Here is a 19,694-nt window from a genome sequence, read left to right on the forward strand (position 1 = left end):
ATTGTAATATCGCACAACCCTAGTGTCAGTAAAAGCGGAGAGCGATGACAACTGGATAGGTAGTGAGAAGGAGGGGTTGTCCAGACTTTTAGTCTTACTTTGACCACCAGATAGTGGAAAGAGTAACAGTTATAAGCTCAACATAACAGTATGCTAGTGGAAGGGAATGGAGGACAGGACAGTAACAGGTGACACAACTGTGGTTTGTGACTACTATGAGTTCCCATTCTTGCCAATTCAATTGCACTAATTCCGTTACCAATTTCCTAACAGAATTACGAGTTTTAGTCACTTAATAATAATTCATAAACTTTATCAGTAAAAGCACTAGCTAATTGGTAGGTCTACTTTAAAAAAAAAATGGTTACTTCAGTGAACCTTATCCTCCCTCATGAGGGAGAGTAGTTAGAAAATATCTTTTAATAAGATATATGTGGGTTTTTGGTAGCGGAATTACAAGGCAATGTTTCTTAAACTTACAGAAAGCAAATCATTTCTCCAAAGCTAAATATTCATTTTGATAATAGTCTTTACTTCACATTGTGTTTTTATGTTTTTCTATTACCTACATACTTTCTGGTAGATGTTGTCTATCTGTTTGACTTGAAATCAAAGGTTTTGCTTGTTCCAATTTTTTTGGATGGAAATGGTTGAAAAATGTATATGCCTTCATTTCTCAAATATACTGTTAGCTTTAATTTGACATGCTCCTATGTACTTCACATGTTGATGCTCATAGGTCCTTTTGCAACAAATGCCCACATGTAAATCTGGGATCTCAAGTTGACCTTGAGCCAAAAGCTATTGGCATCACCTTAACAAAGCATGCCAGTCTCATCTGGTCAAAGAGCGGAGGAACCGTGGCATTTACTAGTATAGCACAGCTCCATGCCAGTCTCTCCACAGTCTGCCACTGTCAGCTTGTTGGAGGAGGCTGTGAAAGGGACTCTCTTCAATTAGATTTACAGCTCCCTTAACTAAAAGCTTTTCAAAAAATGTCTGCCTTTTAACTTCCTATCAATTAGCATAGTCTTAAAACCATTCCTGTACATTTTGTTAGGCGACATTGCCTTTTTATGTTGCTTGTGTTACTCATCATATTACTTTTTGAGTTTCTTTGGCTGTCTTGTGGTCGACCATAAAATGCTGCCAAATGCTTGAGATGGTTAGTGTCACTTCCCTCAGGAAATCACTGATGTCTGAGTTTCCAGCCTGAACAGCTTCTCCACTGTTTCTGCTTATTGACTTTTTAGGGTTCATAATGTAGTACTACTGGAGCTCTGCCAATGTGGAAATGTAATCATCCATGGATGGGAAGACGACGTGTTTAACAGAGTGGGTGTCTGCGTGCGTTTTGTTATGGCTGCTGTCCCTGTACAGAGGTCAACATCAGGGGAAATTTCGTAAAATTAAACATTCTTGAAAATGCAAGCGTCTTACACCCTTCAAAAGATTAGAATCTTGGTAATCAAACTACATTTTCCAATTTAAAATAGCTATTACAGAGAACAAATCCCATGCTTTTGTTTGAGAAGAGCAATCAAGAACAAACATTTTCTGCCATGACAGTTTTTACACTTACATCTGAAGGTAAAATTATGACTTACATTCTGATATCTTGCTCTTATTTCTCTTCCTGAGTATCCCATTGATCAAATTAAGTGCCGTTTTCTTTGATAAAATAAATTTTTATAGCCTAAATCTAAAGATTTTCTAAACTATTTGTGCAGTGAATTCCATAATTTTTTTTACGGAGTATTCTGCGTGATTCGCCCCTGTAAACAATCGTTACATAGTCATGGTGGGTGTCAGTGCATTCCTCTGTTTGCAACACAGTCAAACACCGTTGTTTTTTTTGCGGGGAGAATTGACCGAAGTGAGCTGATTTGAAGACAACGATAAATTACTACCTGACGCACCAATAATTTTAGCGACGCTTCATTGATTGACTATAGTTCTGCCCAATGACCACTGATCTTCTTGAAATCTAGCTGGGTAGATAGCCAATGAGCTGAGGTAAACGCCAGTATGTAATGGTTTGGGGTTTGACCACAATTCCTTTGTTGTAATCGCACGCGCAGGGAACTCCATTTTCGCCTTGACGATCAGAGGGGTTGCTGTAAAGGCTTTTTACGCGCAGCTGTATTTCGGAAAGTTGTAGTTTCAACGATTTCATTGAAGATATCCTGGCAAACTTCATGTAAAGCGAAGTCAAACTCTAAAGTGAAAGTGAGATTTTTAGTTTGAGGAATCTTGGAGTGTTATCATTCAAACGAACTGAGGAGCTGTTTCTGCAAGGACAGGACGTACTTCTGGACGGGTTAGTGCTAATGCCGTTATATGAAATATACAAAAAATATATATTTATTATAAATAAATATTTTTTTGCAATGAAATGTGTAGTTCGTTTTTTTGTGTGTGTATACACATACACACAACAATGGCCGGAGTTGAATGGAACACCTTAGTGACTGTTCCCTCTGCTCTATACAATCAATACATATCTGTTTATTTTATGTGATGATAAAAGGCTCATACAATACAAATATTTAAAAAATGTTTTCTTTCACAGTGATAGCGACTCCGACTGGGAGGCCCCGGTGCCAAGCTGCCCGCTCTACCTGTGCCGCCAGTGGTGTTCATATGCCACAGTTCATTACTGCAGGCATGACTGTGCCTCAGAGCCAAAAGGGTACAGCATGGAGGTGTTGTTGTGTTCTGTGTCGCATGAAATGCACCACTTGTTCAGTTTGCCTCTGCTTTACATCAGAAAAAGACTGCTATGGGACAAGGCACAGGTCAGCAAAATATTATGACGAGGACTTCCAAGTACTTTTTTTTAAAAATATTTATTTTCTAATATTTAAAAAAAAACATTTTTTGTGTGTTAGAATTGCTTTTTGATATTTTGTATATAGTTATTTGCACTGCTGTATATAGTTATAGGTCATTTCACCAATTCGGCCACTTGGGTACATTTGGGCAACTTGTGTGGGACACCTGGGTGACTTCATGCTAAATGTCATGTAGCTCACCCATTCCTGAAGTTATCAGTCTCAAACTTTGCACACCTACAGTTGCCCTCTTGTGTTATCCATCAAAATTATCTCCAGCATACTATCTGACTGTGTGGCTATTCTAGTACATGTGAAAGATGATACTACAACAATAAAAAACAGAAAGCGTATGCTCTTTTTCTTTTCTTCCACCAGATCTACTGTGTTATATTCTCCTACATTCAATTAACATTTCCACACACTTCAGAATGTTTCCATTCAAATGATACCAAGAATATGCATATCCTTGCCTCTGGGGCTGAGCTACAGGCAGTTAGATTTGGGTATGTCTTCAGGCGGAAATTGAGAAAGGGTTGCAGCCATAACAGGTAAAAAAAACCCCATCTTTGTCGACCAAAAGTTGTCTTGTTATTTCGACCAATCGATTGGTACAAATACCTTGAGTGCGCCGGAGATATAGATAACAAGAAGGAAAAAAAACCTGACCCCAGCTATTTTCCTGCTGGCTTTCTCAGATTCTTCCATTACTCTCCTGAAGTTGCTGGTAAATTGGCATTCCACATGAGAAAGGTAGCCTATTATCTTACCATTTTGCCCAATCTGCGTGCCAGTTATGGTTTTCATATGCAAATTTCAGACAGTCAAGTACTTACAGGAAGTTAACAGGTAGGCCTATTTTATGACGTTTCCATTGGATCAGAGCATGACATTGTCCCCTTCCCCAGTGAAGGTTGCGCACCTGTGCAGAGCGGTTGTCAAGGTAGTGAGTTTGTGTTTATACAGGATGTACCGCCTCATCCACCTACCATCAACAAATCATGTCAATGCGGAGCTATACAGAGCCCTCCATTGTTACAAACTTTGGGAATAGCATGGTGACGCGGTATGTAGCTTGTTTTGCGTCACACCCCCTCTGACCACATTTTGGGATCAAGCATAAATTGGTTTTAGGTCTATGCCGCCGCAATGGATTAGTTCACTGAGTTGGGCGCATATCTTGTGTGTATGTTAGTCGAGCAGTAACATATACAATCTCAGATGACCAACCGCTTAATAAATCCTCTTAGAGCTACCCCCCCCCCCCCCCCCCCCCTACTTTTTTCAATATCTGCCTGAAGACATACCCAAATCTAACTGCCTGGAGCTCAGGCACAGAACCAAGGATATGCATATCTGTCTCCATTTCACTTTGGCCATTGTGGGCCTGCCCTCCCCTCAACAGCCTCAAATAGGCTATTTCATTCCACAAATAATATTTTATATTAATTTCAAACAACGGCATTAGCATGAGAAGAACTTAACAGTCCAAAACGATGTCTCCTCCGTTCAAAAAAATATTCCTCCATTCCAATTTCTTCTTAAATTGTGTGTACATCTGTATATTTAGATTTTCCTGACTTAGTCGCCATACTGATTGATATATAAACAGCTGAATATGCGCTTTACCAAAACAATGCTGTGCGCAACATGCGTTGCTCCTTCCGGTATGAATCATCAATGGCGAATGAACCTCTTTACCCACGGAGTTTACTACATGGGTTGGTCTTCCAACACAAACATTACATATTGCCATTTACCTCAGCTCATTGGCTATCTACCCAGCTAGATTTCAAGACGATGAGTGGTCATTGGGTTAAAATACAGTCAATCAACGAAACAGCGGACAAATCATTGGTGCACAATGTCATTACTTGTCTTCAAATCGGTTTCTTTCAGTCAATATGTCCCACGAAATGACCCATCAGGTTTGGTTGTGTTACAAACAAAACAGTTGATTGCAATGAAACCAAACATGACTGGAAAAGTCACGTTTACTGTGTATTTACCTCGAATGTGTCGTCAAATGGAATGAGACGGAATTCACGACACAAGCGGTTCACAAAATGTTTCGTGTTAGGCTAACAGAGGAAGATCGTCAAAGGTAAACTATTTATTTTATTGCAGTTTGATTTTGTTACCCCTGTGCTGGTTGAAATAGTTGTTTATGGGGCTCTATCCTCAGATAATTGCATCTTATTATTTCGCAGTAAATCTTTATTTTTTATTTTTTTTATCTGACAACGCGGTTGGATTAGCAAGATTCTAGGCTTTCGAAACATGTGAGACACTTGTATTTTCATGAATGTTTAATATGACTATTTATGTAGCAATCACCGTATGTTCTCGAATTTCATCCCGCTACCGGGTTCCGTGCGCAGAGAGGTTAATGACCAAACAATCGGCCTGTTGACTAATTGGGTCAGCCCTAATTTGGAGGTAGATGCTGAGGTGACAAGATCATTTGACCGTTGCTGCTAACAGTAAAGTTTCTGTGGTGGTGCTATTTTTAGAGTAGGCCTTTCATGTGACAGCTACTGTAGTGATGTTGAAACATGAGTCATTATTATTATTATTATTATTATTATCATCCCATTAACTTCTCACATTTAGGCCATGCATGGGTGTCTGATCTGTGTCCAATGAACCCAAACCCAACAGAAATTCTCACTAGTGGAAAATCGGGACATTCCATTGGGGAAATCAAATGTTGGCCAATTTTATGGTCCGGGAGATTTGAGACTGGCTTCAAGATGCAGAAAACCAGAACATTAGTGTGTCAGATGGACAGTGGCACAAAACTAAAACTTGAATCGCAGTCAACAGTTTGGTTGTACTGGCCCCTACCCCTTGGTATAGCTTATATTTAGTCAACATCTAATGACATAACCTTAAAATAAATATAGATGTTTACTTGAACAAAGAACCTTAAATGCATTGCATTTTCATCTATCAGAATTTTAAAGGAACGAATAAATACATTTTTACTATTTTTCTGATTATCTTTCTCAAACTTTTGAATATTGTCCCATACAATAATCTTAGCTCTGAATTTAGTTATTCTACTGATATTACTCAACCATTAAGTGGAGTGAAGGATTTAGAGTTCCCTTGATGGTAAGTGTAAATTGCTTGATTCAAATAGTTGAAGGATCTTTCAAATCCACTTATTAAAAAAAAAAAAAAAAATCAATCATTCAGAACCAGTTTTCAATTGCCTGCCTATATGCTGTGATGCAAGTGTCCACTCCAACTGCTTAGTCCAAGACACACAGACGTTTGGAGTTTATACATACTCAAAATGCTCAAATCTAAGTTTTCCCTGTTGGCTGTGAGTCTTTCGTTTTAAAACCAACATATTTGTAAGCATTTTGAAACACCGGCATAATGCCATTGTGGGAAACTGTTTAGGCCTTTTGCGAGGCTGCAATGGGAAACTTCCACAATCTGGAACAATCTGGAACAGCGCTGTCTTTCATAGGGTCGTTTGGCACTTTTAGCGTAGATGTGGCTAACCGTTTGCACCACAGTTTTTTTTCACCATATGAGCTTCAATGTAAAACTGTCTCTAAAAACAATTGTCTTCCTGTGCTCCCCAGGTGCTGGGTGGTGAGAGAACAGAAGGCAGTGTGGACGGCATGCTGAGGCGACTACACCTGCCCCAGAATGAGTGTCAATGATGGCGAAGGCGGAGCAGCTAGCAAAGATGGGCGGGCCTACAGCCTGCAGGTTTACCCACGACTCTCAGCGGACTGCCCACCTTGCTGTTCCCTCAAGGTGCCCAAGGATGCCACGGCTGCCTCTGTCATCCAGGACGCAGCCTCTGCCCTGGGTGTGGACCCGCAACTCCTCTACGTGCTGGCCGAGGTGAAGGAGTGCGGCGGGGAGGAGTGGGTGCTGGAGTCGGGGGACCTCCCCGTCCAGAGGGTCCTGCTGTGGCCTCGCAAAGCCCAGGAGCAGCACCCCCAGAGCGAGGGCTTCTACTTTGTTCTCCAGGAGAGGAACCGCGACGGCACCATCCACTACGTCCACCTTCCCGTCCTCTGCAAGGAGCAGGAGGCACAGAGGTTGGCGGCCAGAGGCTTCCTCCCCCCGCGCCAGGAGGACTTTGATGACCTGTGCAACCTCCCAGTGCTCAATGAGAGCAGCATCCTGGATAACCTGCGTAACCGCTTCCACAAGAAAAAGATCTACACCTATGCCGGGTCTATCCTCATTGCCATCAACCCCTTCAAGTTCCTACCCATCTACAACCCCAAGTACGTCAAGATGTACGAGAACCATCAGCTGGGGAAACTGGAGCCGCACATCTTTGCCATCGCGGACGTGGCCTACTACGCCATGCTAAGAAAGAGGGTAAACCAGTGCATCGTTATCTCTGGGGAGAGCGGCTCAGGAAAGACGCAGAGCACCAACTTCCTCATCCACTGTCTGACTGCCCTCAGCCAGAAGGGCTATGCCAGTGGAGTGGAGAGGACCATCCTGGGTGCTGGGCCTGTGCTGGAGGTAAGACTTTTTGTACGCATGTGCAATAGGGCTGGGAATTGCCAGGGACCTCACGATACGATGATATCGTGATACTTAGTTGCCACATTTGTACTGCAATTTTCACCATTCGAAATGTATTGCGGTTCGATAGATTTTTAAAATTTGATGCTCCCAAAATGTTGCTCACTATAGGCTATGTCTGCTGCAGAGCAACAAGATAGCATTAGAACATGTTGTTTTGATAAGTCATGGAAATAAAAGGGCTGAAAACATGTTGGCTCGCTATTTTAAAAAGATGGCTAAGAGTTTTGGTGCACGTACAGCCGACTAGCGCTAGCACTACCTAGCAAGTAAAAGATAATATTGTGATATATCGTCCCCCCAAAATATTGTGATCTGTAACGGTATCTTTAAAACATTTATTTTTATCTGATCACTAATGTGTAATGAAGTTGGAGCTCATACCTAATATCATACCTCGTCTAGCAGGATGTATGTGTGGTTGCAATGGGGTTAAGGATGTGTGTTTCTGACTCACTGTCTGTCAATTGGTGTATGTGAACACTCATTCCCCATTATTTGTCCAGTCTCAGTCAAGGTTAGCAGGGAATTAAACCCATTGTGAAACGTTTTTAGCGGAGATCTCATTCCCAAGGCAGAGGATTCCTCTTCACAGGTGACTATTCTTGTCATGATGCATGAGCCTGCAATCTGTCCACATGCATAATATTGAAGTGCACGAAGCATGACGAGCATCAAACCTAGTTCTTCCAGAGAAGAGGACTTTTGAGATGCTTCCCTTGTCAAATGTGTTTTCCTTGAGCCAGGAGTTGGAGATCTGTTAGTCGTCCGTCATGTGACCTGAAAGAGGATCTGAGGCTGATGTAGATGTGTGCAAAAGGAAGAAATGAAAGAAGATGTGGAGATATTGTCCCAGGCATCAGTTTAACCCTTTAGAAAATGTTTGTAAATATTCTCAAACAACTACACATTTTCTGGGTCCTGAAGAAAGATTTAGTTAAATTATATGGTGTTTACGCATTCAACTTTGGCTTTCTGGCAGATGACAAGCTGCTATATCTGAATGTTTTTGCTCAATGATCCTGCTTTGTGATATACCCCCTCTGTTCCATATCCATATTGGGGCGGCAGGGTAGCCTAATGGTTAGAGCGTTGGACTCGTAACCGATCTGTCGTTCTGCCCCTGAACAGGCAGTTAACCCACTGTTCCTAGGCCGTCATTGAAAATAAGAATTTGTTCTTAACTGACTTGCCTAGTTAAATAAAGGTAAAACTTATTTTTATTTTTATATATAAATGTTATGTGAGAATAGAGTGATGACCAGGAGTCATCGTCAGTTATGTTGAACAGCTGTGCAAACTAAAGGAAAGCTCATGGAAATACTTTCTAGACACAAGCTTTAGAATATCTCTGATTTAACTCTAGAGCTCCCATGTGGTTCATTATAATGTCCCAGCTTGTGGTCTAGAGCGAAATGAAATTGTACATTCTAATTGGATCACACACGTTATTGCAGAACAATGGCTACCATTCATTACCTATAATTGGAAAATTTGAATCAATCAAGTTTAGGCCTACTGTAATACGAGTTGCAACAAGGGAACAACTAGCCGCATAGAGCAAATTATGTGTGCCTGTGCATCATCAGTGTTTTGTATCAGGTGACTGAGTAGTTTACACACACACAGAGGTGTCTCATCATGACCCTTTTACAAATAGGATTGTAGTTATGATCTTAACGGTATGTAGCCTGTTTGACCTGTGGCCTGACAGGCTGACTACACCGCTCGTGTCGTGTGCGCGAGTGTTGCAAAATAAATGTAGAAATCTATTATTCAATCATTGCACCCACGCTGCTCGCGCGTGCCAATGAGTGTCTGCGTTGCCAAGGGCTAAAATAGAAGTCGGTTCTATTTGTGACGAAGATCGCGCTGCAAGTCCTGCCTCTCCTATCTCCTCATTGGTTTATAGAAGCAGGTACCCACTTGCCATTTCCTCATTGGTTATACCCATGTGGGTGATTGAAAGATGAACTGTGTTGTCGGTCGTCGTGGTAATACTATGAATGTTAATTGTCGGAGTAGAGGACCTTGTGCATTTCAGGTAAAATAACAACTCCATGTTTTATATCCCAGGACAAATTCGCGCTTGGTGTGGGGGGACAAAATAAATGTATGCACAATGACGCACGAGTGCAGCCGGTTTGGGTTCCATGTGAGTAATGTGTTGTCAGTGAACTCTGGGCCCTTGGTCATGTGACGTTATGAAGCACTTCCTGTTAGAGGTGGTAATCGGACTGAGTCAGTCAGTGATCACAGGAGGACAGGCATGCTCTTCTCTGGGCCCCAGGCATCATGTCACATCTGAGTCCGCCTGGACATCCCAACACACATTTTTATTTAACTATGCAAGTCAGTTAAGTTAAGAATTCTTATTTACAATAATGGCCAAACCCTAAACCAGACGACACTGGGCCAATTGTGAGCCGCCCTATGGGACTCCCAATCACATCCGGTTGTGATACAGCCTGGAATCAAACCAGGGTCTGTAGTGACGCCTCTAGCACTGAGATGCAGTGCTTTAGACTGCTGCGCCCCCCGGGAGCCCCGCATACCAGCTAGCAGAACTCCCTGCGTTTAACACACGCTCAGATCAATGGTCCTGTGTGGCTCAGTTGGTATAGGGTTCTGGGTTAGATCAGAGAGACACAACTCAGCAGAATTGCCAAATGTCTAACCCAGATATCACACACACTGGTCATTGATTGTAAACGAGTGTGGAGCAAGTGCTGCTTTGGTGTTTAACTAATGGGCCCCAGCTCTAATATGGTATCAAATCCCTCTCACATACTTCTGTTTTATTCCTCAGTAATGTGGCTAAAAATAGGTCATAAACTGTCAAAGGCCTCAGGAGGAATGCAGTTTATTGGAAGTAAATGCAGCATTGAAACTTATCGGTATTAAATTCTCAGACCCCTTTGAATTCTAACAGTGTTCATTCTGGTTTCACACTAGAATGGCAGCATTTCTGTGTAAATGTCAACTGGTCTGGTCAATTTACTGCACTGCAGAGTGGGCAGAATAGAATACAGTATCTGGCACACTATCCGTCAAACTTTCAGCTCTCTGCAATGCCTCATCATGACCCTTTTACAGGAGAGACTAGTCACTGTGCAATGTTCTAAGGCAGCAGCAAGATGAATAGATGGTCCCAAGGCTTTGGTTGGAGAGAACTGAAGATCCCCCCCCCCCCCCCCCCCTCAATCAGCAGTCCTTGTCGCTTTGGCAGGCTGGATGAGGCTGGTTCTCTCTCTGCTCCAGACTGCCCTGCTGCTTCCCCAGGCCTGTGGTCTGACGGGCAGACTTAGACTGGCCCGTGAAACAATCGAGACCCAATTCCTGCAGGACTCAGCCAGGACCATATGCTCCATCCTGGCTCCTCCGTAACGGCCTTACCAGCCCTTCGGTAAAGTGCACAGACCTGTGCAAGCACCTACACACACACCGTTTCATCTTGCTCTTGCAGAAGGCTCTGCAAGGTTTTTTAGAAGGCATAGCAAACGTTCTGCAACAAGCCCACATGATGGCTGACATGAAATTGAATTTTACAGAGGAAGTAATATCTTCTTAGAAGTTCTGTGTTCCTGTTTTTCAGACAAGTCTTACCGTTTCCTCTTCCAACAAGTCCAATTCCAACTAATGACTTAAATATGAGGTTGCTTTCAATCTTTACATTTTGGCATTTGGTTTTATTGACTCCTTTTTCTTGGAGGCAGTCAAAGTTAGACTGGGTAAAAGGTAAACTGTTTCCTCTCTGTCTGGGCTCTGAAGCTGTGCGGAATCTCTTCAGCTTTGGTCGCATTTTGATGAGGTGAGATCATTGGCGTGTAGCGTGACTGTTTAAATTAGTGTGTTTGGTGGACTAGCTTAGCTTTCAGGCAGCATTCAACATTTACCTCTTAAACACAACTCAATCATTTACCGCTATCCCGTTGCCCAGTCACTTTATCCCTCCCTATATGTACATATCTACCTCAACTACCTCGTCCCCCAGCACATCGACTCCATACTGGTACCCACCGTACCTTCTCCGCTGTGCAATCTGGTTTCCGAGCCGGTCATGGGTGCACCTCAGCCACACTCAAGGTACTAAACGACATCATAACCGCCATCGATAAAAGACAGTACTGTGCAGCCGTCTTCATCGACCTTGCCAAGGCTTTCGACTCTGTCAATCACCATATTCTTATCGGCAGACTCAGTAGCCTCGGTTTTTCGGATGACTGCCTTGCCTGGTTCACCAATTACTTTGCAGACAGAGTTCAGTGTGTCAAATCGGAGGGCATGCTGTCCGGTCCTCTGGCAGTCTCTATGGGGGTGCCACAGGGTTCAATTCTCGGGCCGACTCTTTTCTCTGTGTATATCAATGATGTTGCTCTTGCTGCGGGCGATTCCCTGATCCACCTCTACGCAGACGACACCATTCTATATACTTTCGGCCCGTCTTTGGACACTGTGCTATCTAACCTCCAAACAAGCTTCAATGCCATACAACACTCCTTCCGTGGCCTCCAACTGCTCTTAAACGCTAGTAAAACCAAATGCATGCTTTTCAACCGGTCGCTGCCTGCACCTGCATGCCCGACTAGCATCACCACCCTGGATGGTTCCGACCTAGAATATGTGGACGTCTATAAGTACCTAGGTGTCTGGCTAGACTGCAAACTCTCCTTCCAGACTCATATCAAACATCTCCAATCGAAAATCAAATCAAGAGTCGGCTTTCTATTCCGCAACAAAGCCTCCTTCACTCAAGCCGCCAAGCTTACCCTAGTAAAACTGACTATCCTACCGATCCTCGACTTCGGCGATGTCATCTACAAAATGGCTTCCAACACTCTACTCAGCAAACTGGATGCAGTCTATCACAGTGCCATCCGTTTTGTCACTAAAGCACCTTATACTACCCACCACTGCGACTTGTATGCTCTAGTCGGCTGGCCCTCGCTACATATTCGTCGCCAGACCCACTGGCTCCAGGTCATCTACAAGTCTATGCTAGGTAAAGCTCCGCCTTATCTCAGCTCACTGGTCACGATGGCAACACCCATCCGTAGCACGCGCTCCAGCAGGTGTATCTCACTGATCATCCCTAAAGCCAACACCTCATTTGGCCGCCTTTCGTTCCAGTACTCTGCTGCCTGTGACTGGAACGAATTGCAAAAATCGCTGAAGTTGGAGACTTATCTCCCTCACCAACTTCAAACATCAGCTATCTGAGCAGCTAACCGATCGCTGCAGCTGTACATAGTCTATTGGTAAATAGCCCACCCTTTTCACCTACCTCATCCCCATACTGTTTTTATTTATTTACTTTTCTGCTCTTCTGCACACCAATATCTCTACCTGTACATGACCATCTGATCTTTTATCACTCCAGTGTTAATCTGCAAAATTGTAATTATTTGCCTACCTCCTCATGCCTTTTGCACACATTGTATATAGACCCCCCCCTTCGTTTTCTACTGTGTTATTGACTTGTTAATTGTTTACTCCATGTGTAACTCTTTGTTGTATGCTCACACTGCTATGCTTTATCTTGGCCAGGTCGCAGTTGCAAATGAGAACTTGTTCTCAACTAGCCTACCTGGTTAAATAAAGGTGAAAAAAAAATTAAAAAAAATAAATATAGCCAATTTATCGTTACTCATTGTCTATTTATTCCTTTTGTTCTTTGAAAAAGAAAATCAACCTTTTCTCTTTTTTTTTTTCTTTCTGCATGTTTGGGAAGGTCCCGTAAGCATTTCACGGTTAGTCTACACCTGTTAGGTAGGACGCATGTGACAAATAAAATTGGATTTGCTCGATTACGTAACAGCCTCTGAGTATCTGAACTTTAAAAAAAAAAGGGGATTTGTCAGTTAAGCCGAATACATCTTTAGACTTTACCGTGAAACAATGCACCCTCTAATTTTCTCCGGCACTGAGAAGATTTCAGGTCTGCTGAGCGTAAACTTGAAGGTTGTGAAAATTCTGGGCAACTGCCAGCATGTGTTTTCTGTGAACACTGACGCTGTACCCTCTAAGTTAGTTTTAAGTGGTTATGTAGGCTAATGTGGCTATTTGATCGTAATGTAGGCCTACCTGATTGGCTGCCATCAAAATGCATCCCATAACATTTTAACATAGTAATTCTATTTCCATCAGTCTACAGTAGCAGCCAATGTGTGGTGTTCAATGTAGGACCTACATTCCCTGAGACTTTTGAAGAAAAACATGCAGGGCTTGACATTAACCTGTTTATCTACTTGTCCTTCAGACAAGGAGGTGAATGAAAAGGTTGTGTTGTGTGATGCAAGAACACTTTACAATAAAAAATATATTATTTCCATACCATTATTACAGAATCAGACAAATGATGCTAACCTCTGCCTACTGGCTACTTTTCAAAGATGTCTAGAAATGTACATGTTTTGTGCTCTTGCAGGAAGCAATCCTCCCCTATTGCTGACAACAACAAAAAACGCTCTATAACTGGGCTAATAACTCACTAGCAAAGGATATGAACTAGGTGTACACGTGGCTACATGCAGCTCTTGCTTTGATCTCCAAACAAGAACATCTACTCATGACCGCTCATGCTTTAAACACAGTCCAGTTCAAAGTAAATGGCACATCGATATATGGCAATGGTCTATTTGCATGTAATCCTATTGTAGCGCTGACTGTTTTTGCTGCACCGGTCTGTATAGAGTAGTGTGTCAATGCAATAAAATCCTACTCCTATGCGTTCTGCCTACAACAAAATCTCTTGCAGTTTGTTTTGGTATGTTGCATTGAAACTGGCAAATATTGCATTGACTTGATCACAATTGCCACAGTAAAGGGAAATGTGTTTTTATTTTTTAGCAATTCGTTTTGTGCAGTGAGCTATTGGCCAAATACATTATCACCGCAGCTTGGCTTTGCTTGAATTTCCCTGTGCATTGCCAATGCATTGTTTGGGACATTTTTTAAATTATATATTTCAATATTTGAGGTAGGCTATATGATCACACCGGTAATAGATCTGTTGTATTACTTGTGAAGCACAGCTGAGGGAGCTTACATTTTAAATAATTAGCGTTTTATTGCCGGAACAGTCTCCGCAGAGGGAGAGGGCAGCAGTGGTCTGCCTCTCAACATCCCTTCGCTTTCCTACACTGACTCTGAACAAAAAGGGACACTGCCTTCCAGCTGATGGCCAAACTCAAGTCGCACCGCATTATTTCTGCCTCATGCACAAATTCATGTTACTCCTATGAACAGAGAAAGTGAAATATTCCTTGCTATTAAGAAAGACCCAAGCCGCTAACAACAACGCAAGCCTATAGATGTACTTTCCTATTAATTTGTTACTGCTGCAGTGCATGTTGTAGCACTAAGTGGCAATGGGAAGAAGGCACATTTTATGGCTTATAAAAGTGTTGACTTGAAAGTGAACTCAATCATAAATCAGCATCTCTTTGCTGTATTCGTTGACAGTCTCTCTCTAGTCATGGTTTTAACGTTTTGAAATCTCACAGTATCAACTTTGATGTCGCTTTCTTTTATGCCTGCCACATTACTGCAGACACAGTCATCTGAGCCATCTGATTGGCCAGCGGTAGGCATATAGTGCACTTGATTTGCTCTCTGGGCCCTCCTGGGAGGCAGCGTTTGTACCTTCAGACAAATTAAATGGTTCAAAATGGCCTACCTGGCGCAGGGCAGTTGAATCGAGTGCATCTACTGCCAACAGCCGGAGGCAAAAAATAATTTGCCTGTAGATGTAGATTTTTTTTTTTTGTCACTCATATATGTATACACACTAAACATGGAAACATTTTATTAAAAATTAGCTGCAAAATTCTCTCCACCAACAAGAGGGGTATGAATAGTTCGTCATGAACAGTGCTTGTGCATATAGAAATATCGGCGTGTGGGGGTGGCTGTTCCCTAATGCTGGAAAGGGGACCTTGAGTGAAAAGGTTTGGGGACCCCTGTACTGGAGTACGAGGTAGTTGGGGTAATATCTACATTTCGGTTAGGTGATTGATTTGAAGTACTATGTACATGTAGGTGAAAAGCAAAAAGTCCAGGTAGCTGTTTCATGAACTGTTCAGCAATCTTATGGCTTTGGGGTAGCTGCTGTTCAGGGGCTTTTTGGTCCCAAACTTGGCACTCTGGTACCTCTTTCTGTGCGGCAACAGACTGACATTGGTGGCTGGCTTCTTTGACAATTTTTAGGGCCTTCCTCTGATAGGTCCTGGGTGATAGGTAGTGCGTACTGGGCTGTACGCACTACCCTCTGTAGGGCCTTGCAGTCTCCTGCCTCAGTCCAATGTGCACAAACTGAAAGCCTGCTCTAAAACTTGATTTGTTCACACAACTGGTTATACAGGTACCTCTGTTTCACCTGTGTGTTCTCATGTGCTTTGAAGAGCTGTTTTAGACTGGTCCCTTTTACAGAGAGCCTGATACAGGAAGATGTCACTGCTCCTGTTCTTTTATTCATGTGTCGTATTCTCACTCCAGGGCTAAGACTTGAACATAAACAATTGCAATAGAACGTTTAACTCTTGAGGTAATTTTGGCTTGCATACTTTTGACACTGAAGTAGATTGAAGGTTTGTTTTACTGCCAATAACCACTGGGTGATTATCAGTACACACCATCTCTAGATCTGCAAGTCAAGTCGAAACAGTATACTGTGTGCTGACAGTGTTCTCATGCCACGCCTGTATTATTAGCTTAGACTTTCAGATAAACTCAGTTAATCTTGTAATATAACTTGCAAGAGCACACTTATTGTTTTTTGTCTCGTGCAGCAAAAGTTCCTATCCCTCTGCAGGAGAGTTTGTAGTACTGCAGGTTTTGCTCAGGGCTGGTCACACTGTATGACATCATTGTGGCTCAAATAGCACTGTGTGAATTCTGCTCTGGGCTCAGGAAGCTAGCCATCTACCCACCACCGCTCCTCCCTCAGCCTCCAGTCTGAGACCTAGCCTTAGCCAGCCAGACTGTCGCCCATTTCTTTATCTTTACTCTCTGAGTGAAGTTTTTGCATAAAAACATTTCTATGGCTTAGTGTATATGCCGTTCCATGAAATGAGTCCCTTTTTGGTTAGAATAACTTGATTTCACCTAATTTTAACATTCTGTCATAAGGCGCAGAAGTTCAACTTAATGAACTTAGCAACAAAACTGACTCGTGCGCAACTATGGGGCAAACCAACGGAGTTGGCTTATATTGTTGACAACATGTAAACTATATTTTGTCTCAATGTTTATTAAAAACAAACATTTTTTTGTCTTTCAAATACATTATGGTTGTTGGTTAGCTAGCGAATGTTTGGTTTATAGGGTGTCAGAAAATGTGCTTTTGTGAGGATATGTCACTTACGTTATAAGGCTTTTTACCAAGACAAATATGATTATTCATGTTCTGAATCGTTCAGTGGGATCTTTCTCTAACATAGCATTAACATTATATCCAAAATCTCAGGTTTCCTAACATAACACATCCCATAATAAGCATCGAGCTCTGTTAAGTTCACTGCCACTTTCTCGCAGTAACTTTTGAGAATTTTACATGTGGTGGTCATCTGTGACAGTTATAAAGCAAAAATTGGCATGACACAAGCTAAATTAAAAGGGAAAGGCTGTAATAAAATAAAGCTTGCAGTACGCTTAGTGCTCTGTTGACATTTCAGATATAAGCTTGTTTTTGTGGAATCATAAATTAAATGAGTCACTAATCACATTAATTAATTTAAAAGCAACATCTAACAATTTCAAAGATTTTCCTGAATTAGTTCATATAAGGAAATCAGTCAATCGAAAAATAAATTAATTTGGCCCTAATTTATTGATTTCACATGACTTGGAATACAGATAAGCATTTGTTGGCTACAGATACCCAGATCAATGGGTGACATGTCTAGGGAGTATGCAGGTCATGGAAGAACTAGGACATTTTCAGCTTCCGGGAATTTTTTACAGATCCTTGTGACATGGGGCAGTGTTTTATCATGCTGAAACATTGTTGATGGCGGCGGATGAATGGCATGACAATGCGCCTCATGATCTTGTCAGTTTTTTTCTGTGCATTCAAATTGCCATTTAAAAAATGGAATTGTGTTTGTTGTCCATAGCTTATACCTGCACATCCCATAACCCCACAGCCACAATAGGGTACATTTACACTATTGTAGGGTACATTTACATCAGCAAAACTCACCCACACGACACCATGTACGTGGTCTGCGGTTGTGAGGCAGGATGGACATACTGCCACATTTTCTAAAACATGTGAGAGGTGACTTATGGTAAAGAAATTAACATTAAATTCTCTAGCAACAGCTATGGTGGACAATCCTGCAGTCAGCATGCCATTTGCACGCTCCCTAAATACTTGAGACATCTGTGGCATTGTCTTGTGTGAAAAACTGCACATTTTAGTGGACTTTTATTTCCCCCAGCACAAGGTACACATGTGTAATGATCAAGCTGTTTAATCGGCTTGATATGCCACACCTGTCAGGTGGATGGATTATCTTGATAAAGGAGAAATGCTCACTAACAGGGACGTATTCAAATTTGTGCTATTTTTTTTGTTGAGAAAATACTTTTTTGTGCCTGGAATATTTCTGCGAAATCTTATTTCAGCTCATGAAACATGGGACCAATGCTTTACGTGTTGCATTTTTATTAAACAGGACAACAATATCTTCATAACTGACTGTCATAGCAACAAAATAACTAGGGCTTTACAATGATGGTGAAAACTTGGAGACATGTTTGGGTTAAGTGGGAGAAAATCTTCCTAGAAGTCAGAGGGTGCACAGATGGACAAAAGGCTGAATGTTGGTACTTTGGCAAGTCTTTATTCATTTACAAAATCTGATGTATTGAATTTTCCATGTCTATATTAAAGGTTACTTCATTAATTATTACAGGCTTTTAAAATGCAATGTTGATGTCGGGGTGGGAATTCAACAACAGCCACCAGCCAAATGCTGGTAGAACTCAAATGTGACCTCTTTTTGGATAATACAAACTAGTTGCTTCATCGATTTGATTGGCTGATGGGCCAGCCTAGCAGAAAGCCCAGAGTTAAGCCAGGTTTTAACCTCTACCAGACTCTTGGCCAGTCTAACCAACCATACCCACCCCATGCCACACACCGTCTCCAAGCCCAGAGACAGAAACCTCTTATTAGTGGGCTAAAACGGCAGACTCTAACAGGAAGCAGCAGTTTTATGCTACAGGAAGAGCTAGCTGCAGGAGCCTCCCCTCGCCATTGGCCAACCGGCCCACTAGGCGTGTCAACAGACGCCGCATTGTTGCTCAGGAAGTATAGAGGAGTCGCGGCCATTCTGGGTGCCTATTGTTTATCTCCCAGCCTGCCTGCGTTTTCACTCTTCCCTGGCTATATTTGGCTAGGCTGGATGCCCGGTGGCACTACAGTGGGTTGGTGGTGTGGGAAACTGGCTCCCTGGCATGACACACAATGGCCTCAGCTCCTGTAAGACCAGTTCTTTTGTTTTGGCCATTCATCAGCAGCTACGTAGCAATTTGTCAGTCATCTACTGTGAGCTCAGCTACGTCAAATTAGCCTAGCTCTCAAGGGATGTGATTGTTTGCTCATATTGTAGGTCATTTGTATTCTTGCACACCATACTAGTTGACTCTGTTCACCGGTTAGGAACATAAATGGCTGTCTTATTTTCCAAGTTACCAGCACAGGTTCTCATGTAACAGGCCAGTTGTACAGTATTCATGGCATTGACCACAGACTTTCTTGATATGGTGCCCTGGGTGTGGCTCCTGGAAATGGGACCAGTCTGGTGAACCATGGCATTGGAGCGAGACTCCCTGCAGCCCTGCCTGACTCCAGTACACTGGGTCCTGTACTAATATGTGGCTAGCCATCCTCTGACTACAGTAGAGAAGATGCATATTGAAGCAATTTAACCGGAGACCTCTCCAATCAAATCTCTTTCTTATTTCCACTGACCTGGCATTCAACCCCTTTTTTTTTTGTTTATTTTCTACTCAAGGCAAATGAGTGCAGCTTGTCTGAAGATTACTAAGGTCTGTTAACGTGTTTATCTGAGATAGGGCGGTTCTTTTCCAGCATTGATTTCTGCACAGTTTTACAGTGCAATGATATCCCACAATGTATAGTGATTCACACAATTACAATTGATCATTCTAATTCGATGTGATTCACACAGGGGGACCCTTGTCACATGCCACTTTCAGTACTGAATCCCCATCAATGTTCTCTAAGCACTAACACTGCCTAACACTACACATACAGTCTCA

General features: G+C 42.3%; 1 protein-coding gene across 11 annotated transcripts in view; it reads left to right on the forward strand.

Annotated features, from left to right (window-relative positions):
* LOC109902410 (unconventional myosin-IXb) overlaps positions 1-19,694 on the forward strand; it is a 99,338-nt gene that overhangs the window by 36,301 nt on the left and 43,343 nt on the right. For all 11 annotated transcript variants that reach the window (XR_004202398.1, XM_031786232.1, XM_031786234.1 and 8 more), the window contains exon 2: positions 6,434-7,340. Coding sequence is in view for 10 of the 11 variants with exons in the window: in XM_031786232.1 (XP_031642092.1) it covers positions 6,501-7,340 (840 nt within the window). In the remaining variant the exon portion in view is untranslated. The remainder of the gene's footprint in view (positions 1-6,433; positions 7,341-19,694) is intronic.

Source organism: Oncorhynchus kisutch, linkage group LG13 (assembly GCF_002021735.2).
Source record: "Oncorhynchus kisutch isolate 150728-3 linkage group LG13, Okis_V2, whole genome shotgun sequence".
NCBI classification, from domain to species: domain Eukaryota; kingdom Metazoa; phylum Chordata; class Actinopteri; order Salmoniformes; family Salmonidae; genus Oncorhynchus; species Oncorhynchus kisutch.